General features: G+C 43.4%; 1 protein-coding gene across 4 annotated transcripts in view; it reads left to right on the top strand.

Moving 5' to 3' along the window:
* Positions 1-15,821, top strand: part of Mre11 (MRE11 homolog, double strand break repair nuclease) — a 52,638-nt gene extending 36,817 nt beyond the window's left edge. For all 4 annotated transcript variants that reach the window (XM_028763373.1, XM_028763372.1, XM_028763374.1 and 1 more), the window contains exons 15-20: positions 1,188-1,404; positions 2,563-2,643; positions 5,360-5,418; positions 7,058-7,122; positions 8,976-9,051; positions 12,652-15,821. In XM_028763373.1, the coding sequence (XP_028619206.1) occupies positions 1,188-1,404; positions 2,563-2,643; positions 5,360-5,418; positions 7,058-7,122; positions 8,976-9,051; positions 12,652-12,708 (555 nt within the window). In that variant the 3' untranslated portion in view covers positions 12,709-15,821. The remainder of the gene's footprint in view (positions 1-1,187; positions 1,405-2,562; positions 2,644-5,359; positions 5,419-7,057; positions 7,123-8,975; positions 9,052-12,651) is intronic.
* Positions 15,822-16,264: the final 443 nt, after the last annotated feature.

Below are 16,264 nucleotides of genomic sequence, written 5' to 3'. Positions count from 1 at the left end.
ACACACACACACACACACACACACACACACACACACACACACACCGCCGCGCCCCTGTCTCCTTAACTGCTGTCCCCTATCTCTTGATGACAGTGGTGTTCTGCTAGAGTCTGAGGATTCTACTATTCAACTCATTACTTGGCTTTTAACCGGATGCCAGCTGTTTGGCTGAGCCTCAGTCTAGTAAGTCCCCACCGCTCAGCTTTCCCCAGATGCCCGTATTTACTTTTCAAAGGCAGTGTGTACGGGTTGGAATTGTTTTCTAGTTTTATTAAAATTTGTTTGGAGTTTGTTCTCTCTGTATATTTTGATGGATCTCGGTGAAGAGGTCAGAGCACAATTGCTTTCATTCTATTTTTAATAATAAAAAAATCTGTTCATTTAGAGTTACAGTGTTTGGCTAAATCTTCAATTTGTTTTTTCTAAATGATTTACAAAATGAAAAAAGTAGATACACTTGGTTCTAAGATTCTTTCTCAGTCTCCTCCTCCTCTTTCTCTTTTTCCTCTTCTTCCTCTTCCTCCTCTTCTTCCTCCTCTTCCTCTTCTTCAAGATTTAGTTTATATGAGTACACTGCTGACACACCAGAAGAGGGCGTCAGATCCTGTTACAGATGGTTGTGAGCCACCATGTGGTTGCTGGGAATTGAACTCAGAACCTCTGGAAGCACAGTCAGTGGTCTTTACCACTGAGCCAACTCTCCAGCCCCTTTCTCAGTCTTTTTATAACAATTTATATAAGATATATATAAAAAGATAACAACTTATTATCCGTGTGTTTCTGAGTATAAAACTTTTTTTAGGGGAAATTTGTCATATTCAAAAATCAGAAAAAAAATTAATGCACCCTAAAATTTCATGGTTTTTTTCTTTCTCTTTTTAATTAAGAGCTCATTCTAAAAAAGAAGCCCCTGACTGTCTTGCAAACATTGTGTAGACGTGATCTTCAGCATCTTCTTTGGTTCTAGAAGTGCTGAGTACAAAACTGAGTTTCTTGGAGACTCTGGTAAGAGGTCTCCTGCAGGTCATAGCTCAGTACAGGAAAGGTAGTTGAACTTGATTGGTAGAACACTCCCCCTCCACATTTGTATAGCACACTTAGTATGCCTGGCAGTGTTAATGGGTTGATGTGACAGGATGAGTGGTGGGTAAGATGCTGTCTCTACTGATGCTGTCTCTGCTGCACAGGCCATGAGCAGAGCCCGGGCCCTCAGATCACAGTCAGAGAACTCCACCTCAGCCTTTAGTGCTGATGACCTGAGTTTTGATACAACTGAGCAGACGGCAAACGACTCTGATGACAGCCAGTCAGCAGTGCCCAGCAGAGGCCGAGGCCGAGGCCGAGGGCGGAGAGGAGGCAGAGGACAGAGCACTGCCCCCAGAGGAGGCTCTCAGAGAGGCCGAGGTCAGCACCCATCTTTGTCTTTCAACACTGCAGACTTGCAAGCTACAAGAGAAATGCCAAGTTGTGCCCTTTGGTCAGAATTGAATTGGGAGGTTTTTTTCTAAAACTTGTTATTTTTGTGCTGTGTAACTGCTGTCTGTAGTAGAGCTTGGATGATTGTAACTGGGTTCGTGCAGCCGTAGGGCTTTAGTTGTTCTTAAGTTATAATTAAAGGGCCTCACTGTATACTTCTCCTCTGTGTATTCTCTTATATATGGAGGAGTAATGAATGACAAATGTGAATGAAAGAAATGGCTAGCAAATCGCAATTCCGGATGAGAGAAATATTGGTACTGTCAGGAGACAAAGTACTTACATGTTATAGTCTCTCTGAGCTTGTTTAAGAGTGAAAAGGACGCTAAACAACTTACGTTCTACAGTCCGTCACTGCACTGCTGTCATCACTGATGCTGTAGTCATGGCATGGTCCAGATAACAGAGGATGGCCATCCAGTGACTTCCTAGTAGAGTCCGGAAGTCTATCGCTAGGAACAGTTCTTCACTGAATATTTGTTCATGGGGGTAAGACTGGATACATGGCTCAGGGATTGAAAGCACTAGCTGTTCTTCTAGATGACCTGGGTTCAATTCCAGCACCTACGTGGCAGTTCAGTACTGTATATAAGTTCCAGGGGATCCTATGCTTGCTTCTGCTTTAAAGGATCTTGCATATGTGTGAGGCCATAAACTTACATAAGCACACATACATATAAAAATAAAAAAAAATTTAAAAGAATATTTTATTTACAGGAACATGAGCTGGTTACATGAACTGACTTAATAGAAGGGCTCTGAAGAGCCAGGCATGGTGGTGCACAGATTTCTGTGAGCCTGGTCTATATAGTAAGTTCCAGGGCTACATAGTGAGACCCTGTTTCGAAAAAGACAAACCAAAAAAAGAGTGCTGAAGAATCAGTCTGTGGATGTTTTTATCATCTTTACATTTACAGCTTTTGTCCTTAAGCTGTAACCGAGGACCAGTGTGACTAAGGACAGTCTGAAATCTGACCCTCATACTGTTTTGTGTGTGCTGCTGGCTTTCTGTGCTTGGTTTGTTGTGAGCTCTCTCTTCTGCATTGTGCCAAGGGAAGTTACTGACCACTATGATTCCTCTTGCAGACACTGGGCTGGAAATCACTACTCGAGGCAGGAGCTCAAAGGCCACCTCATCAACATCTAGAAACATGTCCATTCTAGATGGTGAGTACATAGCCATAGCTTATACATTCCAGCCCTGGAAGGCTGAAGGCACCTCCTTAGTAACTGCAGTTCTTAGGTTGGAGAGGCAGCTTTGCGGTAGAGGGATTGCCTTGCAGAGTATAACTTCCCTTCCCTTCTGACAGATCCCTAATACAGAGAATGAGGCGGTGTTGGGTGGGGTGGTGGGGGTGGCGTAGCTGATAGTGTGCTAGGAACTTCCTCAGTGTGCATGGGGGACTCAGCTGAGCTAAGTAATCCCATGGATAAAACAAGTGGATCCCAATGCCTGGTGCATCAGGAGGCACCCTACAAGAGCTATTACTATTATTTAAAAAAAAAAAAAAAAGGAAACAGTGAACTTCAAAAAGAGAGTGGTGAAGTGTATATGCTTCCCTGCCAAAGCACCAGTGTGTTTAGCACACCACTAGGCTGGCTGTAGCTAAACTAGTGCCTCAGCCTAGCCTGCCCTTTCTCATTCAGGGCTAATGTTTTTTTTGAAGCATTCTTTGATACCAGTGTGTATACTTTCCTTAATTAAAACCTTAATTAAAGGGACTCTCCCTGTTTCCATTGTTGTTAAGGTATCAGCTGTTACCTTTCCTGAAGTAAAACCTCTTTTTCCCTCAGCTTACTATCTGTAGTCTTGTACCTACGGTGGTGTTGTTTGTTGTTGTTATCCTGTTTAGGACTCACTGGGCTGTGTAGAGGTGTGTGCATTGGTATTTCATTCTCTGCTGTGTCTTGAAGTCTTGTCTGAGTGTTGACGTGTTCCCCCATCCTCTTGTCACCTCCTCACTCCCATTCATCCCCTTTGATCCCTAAACATGGACTGAGTTTTTTAGTGTGGATGCACAAAACGTTTTTATTATCGTAAGTTTCATAAGGTTTTCTTTTTTCTATTTTTATCCTTTCATGGTTTTTTTCAGTTATTATTTTTTTTTATTTATTGAGTTACAATAATTGCACCATTTCACCTTCCTTTCCTCTCTCCAAACCCTCCCCTGCCTCTCTCCATGTTCTTTCTAATATTGTTTTCATTAATTGTTACAAGCATGCAGATAGATAGATAGATAGATAGATAGATAGATAGATAGATAGATAGATAGATAGATAGAGTCTTCAACCTGGAGGTGCTGGCTGTCAGCACCCCAAGAAGGTGCAGCATTGAAACTGTACTTCTAGATGTCCACTGTAGGGAGAGCAGGGGACAGGTAAACAAAATTAGTCGAGTTCCAAACAAGTTCATTTACTGTTGGGAAAGGAAGAAATCACAGGTGTAGCCAGCAGCTGCTGTAAGTAGTAGTTGACAGCCAGATTTTTTCCACTAAAGTTACTCAGCAGAGGATGGTGACTGAGCAGAGAAAAGACACCCCATGGCCACTGTCTTCCCGTGTGACTTACCACCCTGAGTCACTCCATTCATTTTCATGCTAATACTCAGTGTGTGAGCGCCTGCTGCCTGCCAGACACTTGCCAAAGCAATTTGCATTAAGCACCTCTTTATCTTTTCAACAGTTTTCTGTGTGAAATATTGGCACTGTTTTACAGGTTAGGAAAGTGAGACTTGAATAAGCCAAGCAAATTGGCAGTGGCTGTTAGCTAGAAAGTCAGAATGGGTCCAGTTCCAAAAGCAGACCTCTGACCTACCAAAACTTATGGTCTTCCTGAGAAAAGTGTCTTCTGATAAAAGTTACCTACTTTCATAAGCACTCCTTCTCCGTTGGTTGTCCACTAGGGAACAAAAGAAAGTTCTTGATTTCCAGGACCTCAGGATTTGGGGACCGTAAGTAAGTGCTGACAGCATTCTCTGAAAGCACTACACTCTCTGGTTTTCTGTCCATGTGACCTGCTTCTCCGTTGTAGAAAGTAGGGTGAGGCCTGTGAGTGAGAGGAAAGATGAGACCTGGGCTTCTGCCTTTCATCTTCCTCTCAGACATCACAAGATCCGTCACAGAAACCTGAGGTGGGAAGTGTGAGCAGGGATAAAGTTGGGCTGCAAAGAAAGATTGCTGAAGTCTTCTGATAGGGGACATTGAGAGTCTGAGGGACACCTTGCCTATTTAAATGTCTCCCTTTGCCCAGTTTAGAGTGGAAGTTGTCTTGGAGAAGTTATGTCTGATGCTAGCAAATGACCACACATCAGAGAAAGCAAATGCCAACTAGGTGTTTGGATCTATTGCATGGTTTGATATCAAATGACAGGAAAGAGGCAGGGTTAGCAAAACCTAAAGTGTCTAGTAAGCAAAATGTAAGGATTTACAGAAAGCTTTATCAAGGAGTCAAGGATGTCTGATTTGCAGAATTCCCCTCTGGTGTGTTCTCAGGTCCCAGTGTGGCTACAAGGAAGAAGAGTGATGGCTGGTGAAGCCTCAGGAAGCCTGGTCACCTGGGAAGGGTGGGAGGGCTACTGTAGTTTACTTGGACTTCATCTTTCAGGCCTGTTTTATAAATATTTTAATGTGAGTATATTTATGAATTCTGCTTGTTACTATATTTGAACAAGCTGGGAAACCGTGAGACTGATAGGCCGACCTTGGACTTCCAAGTGTATATAGTCTCACATCCTTCCAGATTCCAGAATATATAAATGGCTTTCCAATTGATCATTCCAGATTTTTGCAGGTAGGACTTTAAAATCCTTGAGCTGAAGAAGTGAATACATTTTTTTAGTTACTTTAAGAACTTTGTAACAGGCATTTTATCTTTTTCATACTAGCTTTCAGACCTACCCGACAGCAACCTTCCAGAAACATAGCCACTAAGAATTACTCAGAGGTAAGAAAATTGATTTTGATTTGATGTTAATAATGTGCTTTCTGTGTTAGGACTTCCTAATAGGGGTGTGGTGTGGACATGAGCACTGAGGAGAACTTGATGACTGTTCAACTCTTAAAGCCAGCAACATAGCTCACTGGTTCATGTGGGGAATGATTGCCAGTGTGTGGGCGTTGGGTGTGTTGATCTCTGTTGGGTGGTCTTGGGGATTTTGACTGAGCCCCTTCCAGCTGTGCCAGGCACATCAAGACCCCACCAGGGTGTTGGGGAGAACTCAGTCTGAAGGTGGTGGTGGGGGAACAGGGCTCTCGAGTAGACCCGAGAGAGGGCCACCGCCCAACAGAGAGGGGCACCGCCCAATGGCTCCTCTGTTGACTGCTCCCAGTGGGAAGCTGCAACCGAGAGGAGAGAAACGAGGACTGGGAGAGCTCTGGCCACTCGCTTGGCTGGAAAGTGGCTGCTCAGCTAGCTTGCTTGAAGAGGGACACAGAGAAGCTCTCCACAGGAGATTAGACACGGCTCAGTAGTTGAGACCATCTCCGTGGTTCCCCTCAGCGGGGCCCCCAAAAGACACGTGGAAATCCATGGGTTTTACAGGCTTTATTTTCACGGTGGGTGGTAGTTGAATCTGGATACACCCTCCTTTTGGTCAGGACAGACCTGACTTAAATAGGGAGGGAGGAGGGAGGAGGGTCTAGGGGTCTGAGAAAGGAATACTTAATAGACTACGCCCTCTGGCCTTAAGGTAAATCATTAATATGGAAATCTCTAGGCCTGAAGTCACAGGTGGTGGGCGATGCAAACCTCTCTGGGAGGGGCTGCATTGCCCTACATGACTGAAAAGCGTGGGTCAGTGGAGATCTTAGACAGCCTGTCAGGAGTCTGGACTCCGGGAGTGTGGCGAGATATGTGCGGTCCCTCACAGGCAGTGGACACTTGTTGGGTCTCCAGCTATCTCTAAGCCAGTGCTCTACCGGAAACCAAACTTTTTTGTCCTTGGCTTCTTCCTCATTTACACTTTAGTAGGTGAAAACATAGTACATACCTATCAAGCATCAAGGTAACACAAAACACAGAGCATGGCGGAATCCTGTATATCTTCGTTGGCTCTTAACACTAAATATCTACCAACCCGCTGTTTCCTATGTAGTCCAGTGCCTTATTTAAAATTGGAGCTGATTTAAAAAAAAATGGAGCTCATAGGTAGTTTTGGTAGTACAGATCAATAATTTTCACACTCAGTGGGCAGAAGCCTGAAGATTACAAGTTGGAAAATAGCCTGGGTTATTCAAGAAAAGAAAAACTTGAAGTTGAAACACTGACAATCTGTCATCTTATCAGGCTCAGACTTGGTAATGGTCAGGAGAGACATAGGCCATGGATAAGAGAGTAACAATTGTAAAGGAAGAGGGACCTTGGTGTGGGCGTCAGGCTGGGTTTACCTTCTTCTCTGAGATCTGAAGATCAAACCCAGGCCTCACTGCTAGACAGGTTCTCTACCACTGAGCCACATGTACTTCACAGTTTGTGTTAATCACAAGTGTTCATGTGGTTTGCTGGACACATGCCTGCGTGTGTATCTTGATATTCTGTTATTTAATTCATCTGAGCCTGTTGCTTTGTTTCCTCCCTTCTGTAGACCATTGAGGTGGATGAATCCGATGAAGATGACATTTTTCCTACTAGTTCCAGGGCTGATCAAAGGTAGGCCAGGGACATCCTTTGAAAACAAAAAATATAATCATATAGAATTCTATGGCAATATGTTGTTCTGTGCTAGAGAGGATAAATAGAATTCTTTTTATCTAGCAATTATGTAGAGAAATGAACAACAGATATGATTCAGCATTGTTGTACGTATTTCCTCTGAAACATAGAATGTAGTTTGTGTCCTCTCATCTTTATTACCCAGTTCCCTTCTTCATGAAAGATTGTCTCCCCAGTAATAGAAAATGCTTTTCTTAATTTTGGATTCCAGATTTATTTTTCACTGTACATTTTTCTGTGCCTTATATACAAAGTGCTTTACCAAACAGGAGAAGCAGCTGGTAGGAACTTTGGAGTACTTATGTGTCTAACTGGACTTCCTCTGGAGTATTTATGTGTCTGACTGTACTTCCTCTGGGGTACTTATGTGTCTGACTGTACTTCCTCTGGGGTACTTATGTGTCTAACTGGACTTCCTCTGGAGTACTTATGTGTCTGTCTGGACTTCTCTGGAGTACTTATGTATCTGTCTGGACTTCCTCTGGAGTACTTAAGTGTCAATGTGTCTGTCTGATTTTCTCTGGAGTACTTACATGTCTGTCTGGACTTCCTTTGTTACCTTTGTGGCTAATGTGAACTTACTTTAGAGTACTTATGTGGCTGGCTGGACCTATTCTGGAGTACTTAGTGGGTTTACTCTGGAGAACTTACATGGTTGACATAGACTTACTCGATTCTGGAGTAATTAATTGACTTTATTTAAAATCACTATTTTCTTTTATGTGTTATCATTTTGGGCAAATACTGTTTACTTTAAACTTAATGAAAATTTCTACTTAAGAACATAATGGAGGGGTCTGGGAAGATGGTGCAGTATTTGAGTAGACTTGGTGTTCCTGTGGATAAAATAGGGTTTGGTTCCTAGTTACCCACATGATGCTCACAGCCATTTGTAACTTCAGGTCCATCTGGCCTGTGGGCATTGTGTATACCTTTCACATACATACTTGTAGACAAAACACCCATATATATATATATAATAAAAAATTTTTTGAAAAAAAAAAAATCTCAACACCCTTTTTTTTTTTTTTTAACACTTTTGGTTTTTACATTCTATTAGGTCTAGTGGTATATAACAGATTTTGATAAGGCTCCAGACTTAGGTGACTTGAATTTTCCTGTAAGGGGTTGACCACATACAACTACATTAAGCATGAATAAATTAGCTCATAGTTGCGAGTGAACTGTAATTCAGGCTTTTGATTGTGAGTGTTCATGGAAAAGAGCAAATGTGGGCTGTGGTGGGAGATACTCTGGAGAGTGCTGAGTTTGTCCCCGCTCCTTGGATCAGCTACAGTTTGAAGAGAAAGCACTGCAGCGTTTCAGCTGTGGAGGGATGCTGGTCCCACAGTAGGGGCAGGAGTCAGCACTCAGTGGTGCTGCTAACCAATCAGGCCATGGCCTAGTGCTCAAACAGACTAGCACATACCTCTTTAAAAACAAACATTTCCCCATTTAACAGATGAGGAAATTTAGGTGCAGAGGGAATAGCATAGATAGGAAATGGCTTTGTTGTTGTTTTTTTTTTTTTTATAGAAAATGTTTACTATAAAAACATTCAATAACTGAGAAACTGACAGTGCTGCTCTTAAGGCTCCTCAGAGAAACAGCCCATAGGATGCACACACACAGTGTGTATGTAATATATTATCTCTTAGTGCACATAGATACACAAAATTATTGTATATATTAAAGGGAGCTGTGTAGTGTTTGTACTCAGTGGTTACTATGGGATTGAATGCTTGTGCCATGTTCTCACTCATTGTCTTTGTTTTTTCTTTCTTCCTCAGGGGGTCAGGCACAGCATCTAGCAAACAGATGTCCCAGAGCCAGACAGCCAAAGGGGTGGACTTTGAATCAGATGAGGTGATTGACTATTTCTTACCTTAACTGTCTGTGAAATGTAGATGGAGACCACTGGCTAGGCACTGCAGGTTATGTTTTTAGGCTCCCTGATAACCTTGCTGTGATCTGCAATGCTAAAAGTCTGTGAGTGCCCTCGGTGTAGTTGCCTAGAAAAGCCTGTGGGTTTTTAAAGCATACTGTTCACTCTGCTCTCACTTCTCCCATTAATAGGATCAAGCCTGGGGTTTTAAGACTCTTTTTAATGTAGCTCCTGGTGTTGATGTTTGGAGTGGGGTGACGCTAGTGTAGAAGCTTTTCCGGTTAACTGATGAAGTGTCCTTGCACTCTGGACAGAAGACCAACTCGGCACAGGCACTCCACGAGGACAGTGGAGGTCTGCACTGAACTGTCTGTCAGGTTCTCCAACTCACGGGGAGTGGGAGGAAGTGTAGTCAGGACTCATCTCGCTGTGTTCCTCTGTTGTTTAATGAAGCAGCATCAGAGCTGTGAGTCACAGGACCCTGGTCTTTCCTGTTCCCTCATGGTTGCCACTTGAACCTCTGCAAGCACTATAGAAGATTGTTAAGTCTGTCTTCATTTTCATTTAGTTTTTATTTTTAAACAATCATGTTGTAGTCAGAACACATAACATAAAAATCACATCCAAACTATTTATAAATGTAGCTTAGTAGCATTAAATATATTGTTGTAAAACAGACCTTAAGTGAGGTAACCCAAACCCAGAAAACATGGTATGCACTTACTTAAAAGTGGGTATTAGCTGCAAAATAAAGGATAACCATGCTACAGTCCACAGACCCAGAGAGGCTAACTAATAAGGAAAGCTTAAGAGGGGACACAAGGGTCTTTATAGAAGGGGAAATAGGATAGATTCTGTGGGTCAAGTGGGATGGGGGACGGAGGAAGAGAATACTGGGGGATATTTCAGAAGTGAGATACACACCTAGTGCAGTGGAAACTACAGGGGTGACAATAGTGGAGACTCCTAGTAATAGGGACACAGAGCCTGAAACAGCCATCCTCTGTAACCAAGCAAGGTCTCAAGAGCAGGGATTGGAACACCAACCCAGCCACAAACCCTCTGACCTACAGTTTGTCTTGCCTGCATGATATGCTGGGACCATAACCGTCATCAGAGAGACTTCATTTAGCAGCAGCTTCCGGAAGCAGTGCAGGTCCAACAGCCAAACATTAGGCAGAGCTCAGGAGTCCTGCAGAGGGGAAGGAAGAATTGGGGTCCCAGAGGGATCAAGACTCACAGAGTCACCTGATTCAAGTGGGCTCATATCGATCAGGGAGCCTCTGTGGATCTGACCTAGGCTCTCAGCATGTATGTCATGTATGTTATGACTGTGCAGCTTGATGTTCTTGTGAGACTCCTAACAGTGGGAGCAGGGACTGTCTCTGACCCCTTTGCTTGCCTTTGGAACCCTTATTGGGTTGCCTTTTGTGAGAATGTGTGCCTGATCTTACTGTAGCTTGTTATGCCATATTTGGTTGATGTCCCTGGAAGACCTGCTCTTGGAAGAGTGAATCTGGGAGAAAGGGGAGGTGGAGGCTGGGAGGAGGTGAGGGATGTAATATGAGAGAGAGAAACACACACACACACACACACACACACACACACACACACTTCAAGGGCTTTTGTTTTATAGAACCACAAGTGTGTCCCTTAAACACAACCCAGTGTCCATATCTCATCCCCAGCCCCTGCCACTTACACTGTGCTCTCTTTTCTGTGACTTTGTTTGCTGTGTGCCCCCGTGTAATGGAATTTCCATTGATTTTTGTGTGATTGGTATATCCCACTTGTAAAGTGCCCTTAGTGCTCCTCCTGCTGTATGTGCCTCAGCTCTCTGTTTTGAGCATCTGCTGTTGCTGCCATGTTCCTTATGTCTTAGCTGTGAGTTTGCAATTGCTTGCCAGGCTTACTGCACCTCAGGCTGTGATTTCAGTCTGTCTATTGAGTGGTGGCATGGTGCTGCCAGTAGGGAAGTAGGCGCACATCTGGATGTCCATAGATGGTAGAGTTTAAAATGAGTACACCAACAAGTGAGAGGGTGACTTGCTGGATAAAGTCCTGCTACCTAAGCCCTGAGGCCTGAAGTTTGATGCTCACGTAAAAGCTGGGCATGAACATGTGGATTCCAGGCGCTTAGGAGCAAATGCACTTGAACAACAACAACAGCAATAACAAAATGCATATACACAGAAGAGAAGAAAATGTATGTATGCTGTTTGCATTTAACTAGAGAAGAACCGAAGGCACGTTATCAGTTTTGCTTTGTATGTCTTTAACAAGGCCTGCCTTTGACAGTAAAGAAAACGGATCAGCAAAACAGTTGAATTTGTGCTTCTCGGGCATCCATTTCTCACTAATAAATTTCGAAAAACATGGATTTGTTAAAGTCATAAGTCAAGTCTAATACGAAATGATTGTGTTTACTAACATCTTAATGGTAACAATTTTATAAAAGTATTTATCTTTCAAATATATAAAGTGCAATCCATCCACTGCTATCTTTCATCAAATTATATAAGCAGGCTTTTTACAATGAGGCTGTTGTTTTTGCTTTATGACTAGGATTTGAACCCTGGGCCTGGCACATGCTAGGCCAGCTCTCAACCACTGGGCTCTAGCTCCAGCCTTTTCCTCTTTCCCTTGAGACAGGGCTCACACAGCTCTGGAGGATTTGAGCTCATTCCGTAGCTCTAACAGGCCTTGAACTTGTGGTCTTTCCTCCTCAGCCTCCCTAGAAGTTGGGGTGACACGCCTGTGATTCCAGACCTAGCTAGTTGTTTTCATTCTCATTAAATTCTTAGTTAATGTCTGATGTTTCTATTTCTTCTTACCACGCTTGTAGTCTACGTCCCATCAACTTGGGAACACCTGAAATACTCCATCTACTTTTTTTTTTTTTTTTTTTTTTTGCAAAAGGTGAAAGACAGCTTTACTCAGCTTTTTCCTCCACCCACCGGAAGCAGTCTACTCTTGTCATGAAATGGGTGACAGGAAACAAGAATCACAGTCCTTGGGACTTTTCCCTGTGACTTTCTTGTCTGTTGGCTGAATCTCCACGGGGGCAGACAGGGTATAAGTTTAAGTGAGGTGCTCAGTGGCTGCTGCACCAGCCTGGCAGCCCAGGTTGGAACCCCGAGGCCCACAAAGGTAGGATGGAGAAATGAACGCCACATTGCCCTGACAGAGGACACAACTGCATGTGAGGTAAGTGCACAGTAGTAGCGATGATGATGATGATGATGATGATGATGATGATGTGAATGAGAAAACTTCACAAACAGAATAGAAATGACTTGAATATTTTCTGTCCTGGCTTTCCTACACCTCATGTGCTTTTATTAAGGTTTGTGACTGGGAAATGTATGTATTGTGTGTTATAGATATGTGCAGTCACACACAAGACCTGGCAGATTTTTACTCTAATGCACAAGACTGACTTGGGCCTTTATATTTCACAGCTAAAGGCATAGGTGTGATAAATGTGACCTCCCTGATACCATTTTAATAGTAAGAGCTTCTTTCATGGCTCAAAGAGGATGTGTGGTCACTGACACAGCATAACATTTGTGTCATTTCAGGACGATGATGACGACCCTTTCATGAGCAATAGCTGCCCAAGAAGAAACCGAAGATAATGTTTTTAATGGAACCTAGAAATTGTCATGATGCAGGAAGAAATCAAAGCACCACATGCTGACTTTACAGCTGAAGGTGTTTTAACAGTGCCACTGACTAAGGATTCTGAAAAGTCTGGGTTTATATTTTAAAGTATTGCTTCCTGAACAGTGACTCCCTTAAGCCATTTTCTAGCCCAATGATAAGGAGATTGCTGCTTCTCCTTAACCTTTAACCTGGTTGTTGTTGTTGTCATATGTTCTGCCATATTGAGAATGTTAACTTCCTGACATAACTGTGTTTCCTGCTTGTAAGAACTTTGCTAAAATTCCATTCTTGAATGAACATTAGAAAAAAAACCCTCCATTATTAATTCCTGCTTCATGATCAGAGACTGTCAGCCTCCTGTGCCACAGCTAGCAGAGTTGATGGGAAAGCTTACAGACTTGACTGGTACGTGCTGTAATCCTTTCCTGTAGTGTATGGAGCAGCCTGAGCTCCCTGATAGTTACCCAGTGTGTGGACTTCAGAGCTTGCTAGAGGACCATCTACTAGGACCAGCGGGACCTTATATTTCAGTAATTAGTATAAGGCTTTTGTTTAGAATGGTTTGGTTGTTTCGGTTTGGTTTTTATTCAGTGTAGCAGATTCAGCTCCTGTTCCCGTTGAGCAGGAGTCATTTCCTGGGTCACTCTGTCCAGGACAAGTTCTTTCTCATACACTTGTCAGGGAGAAAAGGTTAATAGGGCTTTTATGTTTTCTTAAAAATATTGAAAAGCTTTTTTTAGGCAAAGCAGCCAGCTGACCTTGTGGTTAGTTCAAGCTGACAGACAGACTGCAATACAGCTTCTGCCCGGTGTCCATGCTAGGGCTCCTCAGCCAGCAACACTGTACCATGGCTTTGGTTGCTATAGACATACCTGACTATATGATCCCCAAATGGACTGAAACAGCAAGTTTATATTTTCTTACATACTAGGGAGTAAATAAAAATGGTATCCCTTCAGAGTTGAGTTAAATAAATGCATTCCCTCTTCCAGATTCTAAAAACCTCTGCTGGTCTTTTAATTTTATAAGGCAAGTGTGTTCAAACACTCTTTGAGAAAAGCTGGATCCCTCTAGCACAACAGCATGATGTTCTTCACAGATGTAGACACCAGTGCTTGAGCTAAACAGTGTTCATGACCAAGTTAATCCTGTCTGGAACTCGCCAACTTTTTGGAGCCCAGCACCTGATGTGTCTTGGAAGTGGTCTGAGTAAGAATTACAATCCAACACTGATGAGGTGCTTAGAGCTTTGTACCTGGTGTGAGCACAGGATTGTCAGCAGAAGGCCTGGTCCTATGAGATCCCTTCAGGCAGTTCTCCCCGCCTCTTATCTTTATCACATTAAATCTGAAGTGTTCCCAGGGTTTGAATGGAGATTAAGTGTGGGGCTCTGTAGGTGGAGGCTAGTGGGAGGTGGTACTCCCTGATACGCTGAGCTGTGGCCAGCATCAGGTGTAGGTGGAGGGTAGTGGGAGGTGGTACTCCCTGATACACTGAGCTGTGGCCAGCATCAGGTGGTGCCTTGTTTTGTGTGCCAGGGAGATGTTCCTAGGTGAGCAGACAGTGAGGATTTGGACACTAAAGTCCCTGACAGGCTTCTGGAAAGGTTAGTGAGGCTTTTCCTCCATTTAAACAAACCTCAGCTAGAGTGTGGAATGACACTGATAGCTGCTAGGGGAAGTAAGTCCCTGGCAGTGTGTAGATCTACCATGTGAGTAGCATGAGATATACCCTAGCAGTATGGGAAGTACAGAGGGAAATGCTGTTGATGAAGGTCATTGTGTAGTCAACTACCACAGAGCCTAGGGTTCGTTTAGATACAGCAAAAATCTGGCATTGGTTCTTTGGTGACAGTTTTCAGGCCTGTGGGTGTTAGCTGGATGGAGTCTTTGGACCTGGAACAAGTTGTTCTTCAGTGACAGATTTCTGAGAGGGAGTGCCACAGGTTCAGAAAATACAGAAGATAGGAACACTGGGCTCGAGAAGTCTTCCAAAGGTATGTCTTTATGCCAAGCAAGTTTCTTCAGAGTACAACATCTTATATCCAGTGTGTTGTGGGAAATAGGACATAAGCAGAAAGCTTCAATGGGATGAAGTCAGTGGGAAGCTGATCAAGCTGTGTTGCACAAGGGAACCATGGGCCAGCTCAAGGGCATCATAGACTGAGCACACAGTGACCTTGGAACTGATAAAACTCAGTCTCTTCAGAGAGAAAAGATGAGTTCTCAGGAGCCAAAATTTTAATCCTCAAGGCCCTAGCCCTAGCACAGACTTGCCGGTGTGCCTTGGATTGGGACACAGAGCTGGGCTCTGTCCTCTCATGACCATCTTGAGAATGCCTTGGATGGCCTGGCTCCCAACAGCCTTCCAGATAACTTTAAGGATGTGATAGGTCCAGGATGAACCAAAGAATCCATCTCTCCTGGCACTGCATCCTGTGAGTACACGTGGAGAGTGCACTGTACCTCTAGCTGCTTACAGTCAAGCCTCTAAACAGGCAAAGTTTAATTTAGGAACATGTATAAACCTTTAAAACTGCTGATGACAATAACTGTAGAAAAGCCATGCCTTAAGCTATGCAGGGAGGCCTCTTGGACAGGAGCCAGTGGGATGAGCTCGCCACTGAGGAGCAGTGTGGCTTTAGCTCAGAGCCTGCTCTCAGGCTGTGGGGAGCAGCGTGGCAGTTCTGTTGCTGGAGGCACTTAGAATGTCACAGCGGCAAGTCTCTGTATTTGTGCCGTGATTGAGAATCTAGTCAGCAAAGCTGTAATTATCCTCGATCATATGTGCGGGCTGCGTATTTCACCTGTCCCCATCCATTACATAGAGTGGCTCATTTGGTATGTTTTACATGTAAAGATTCAAAAAGAATCAACAGATGATGACTTCATAAAGGAAAAAAATCTTTTACTAGAAAAATTAAGTGAAAATGGTCTCCTGGCATAAAGTGATATTTCTGAGCAGGTATCCTTTTTTGTATCTGTCAGATATTTGATTCCCACTAGTATTTTGAGGGTTTTAAGAGCTGACATTAAAATATTACAAAAAATTATATAATAAAGATTTGTTTTTGTTGAATTTTGAATGTGGTGTCTTGGTTTGAACAGCAGGTTTCTTGTACCTGATCACACCACACTTTTAGTTTGTCGTTTGTAAAGTTGGGCACATGATTGGCTATGGCCATTACAATGTCTTTCAGATCACTAGCTCTCCTTTCAGGTCTCACTAAGTTCTCCAGAGTCCAGAGGTTGAGGTCAGAGCCAAGCGTGTGTGTTTGGCTGCACTCTCCAGCTACAAGCTGTCAGCAGTTAGGTACTTGGTTCTATGATCCTTTTCACAGGACAACTGATACACCGTGCTGGATTAGAACCCACCCCTCCAGCCAAGTGTTCTAGAGGCCTCCTGCCCAGCTACATGCCCCGCTTGATGCCCTGTTTCTTCCACATCTGCCTTGTTAACTTCTGTATTAAACTATCTTTGCCTATTTTAATAAGGACTAGCCACACTGTTTCCCAACAGATGATTTAA

Source organism: Grammomys surdaster, unplaced genomic scaffold (genome assembly GCF_004785775.1).
Source record: "Grammomys surdaster isolate TR1022 unplaced genomic scaffold, NIH_TR_1.0 138, whole genome shotgun sequence".
Taxonomy (NCBI): Eukaryota; Metazoa; Chordata; class Mammalia; order Rodentia; family Muridae; genus Grammomys; species Grammomys surdaster.
Note: the sequence above shows the minus strand (reverse complement) of the source record. Positions and strands in the feature narration are given on the sequence as shown.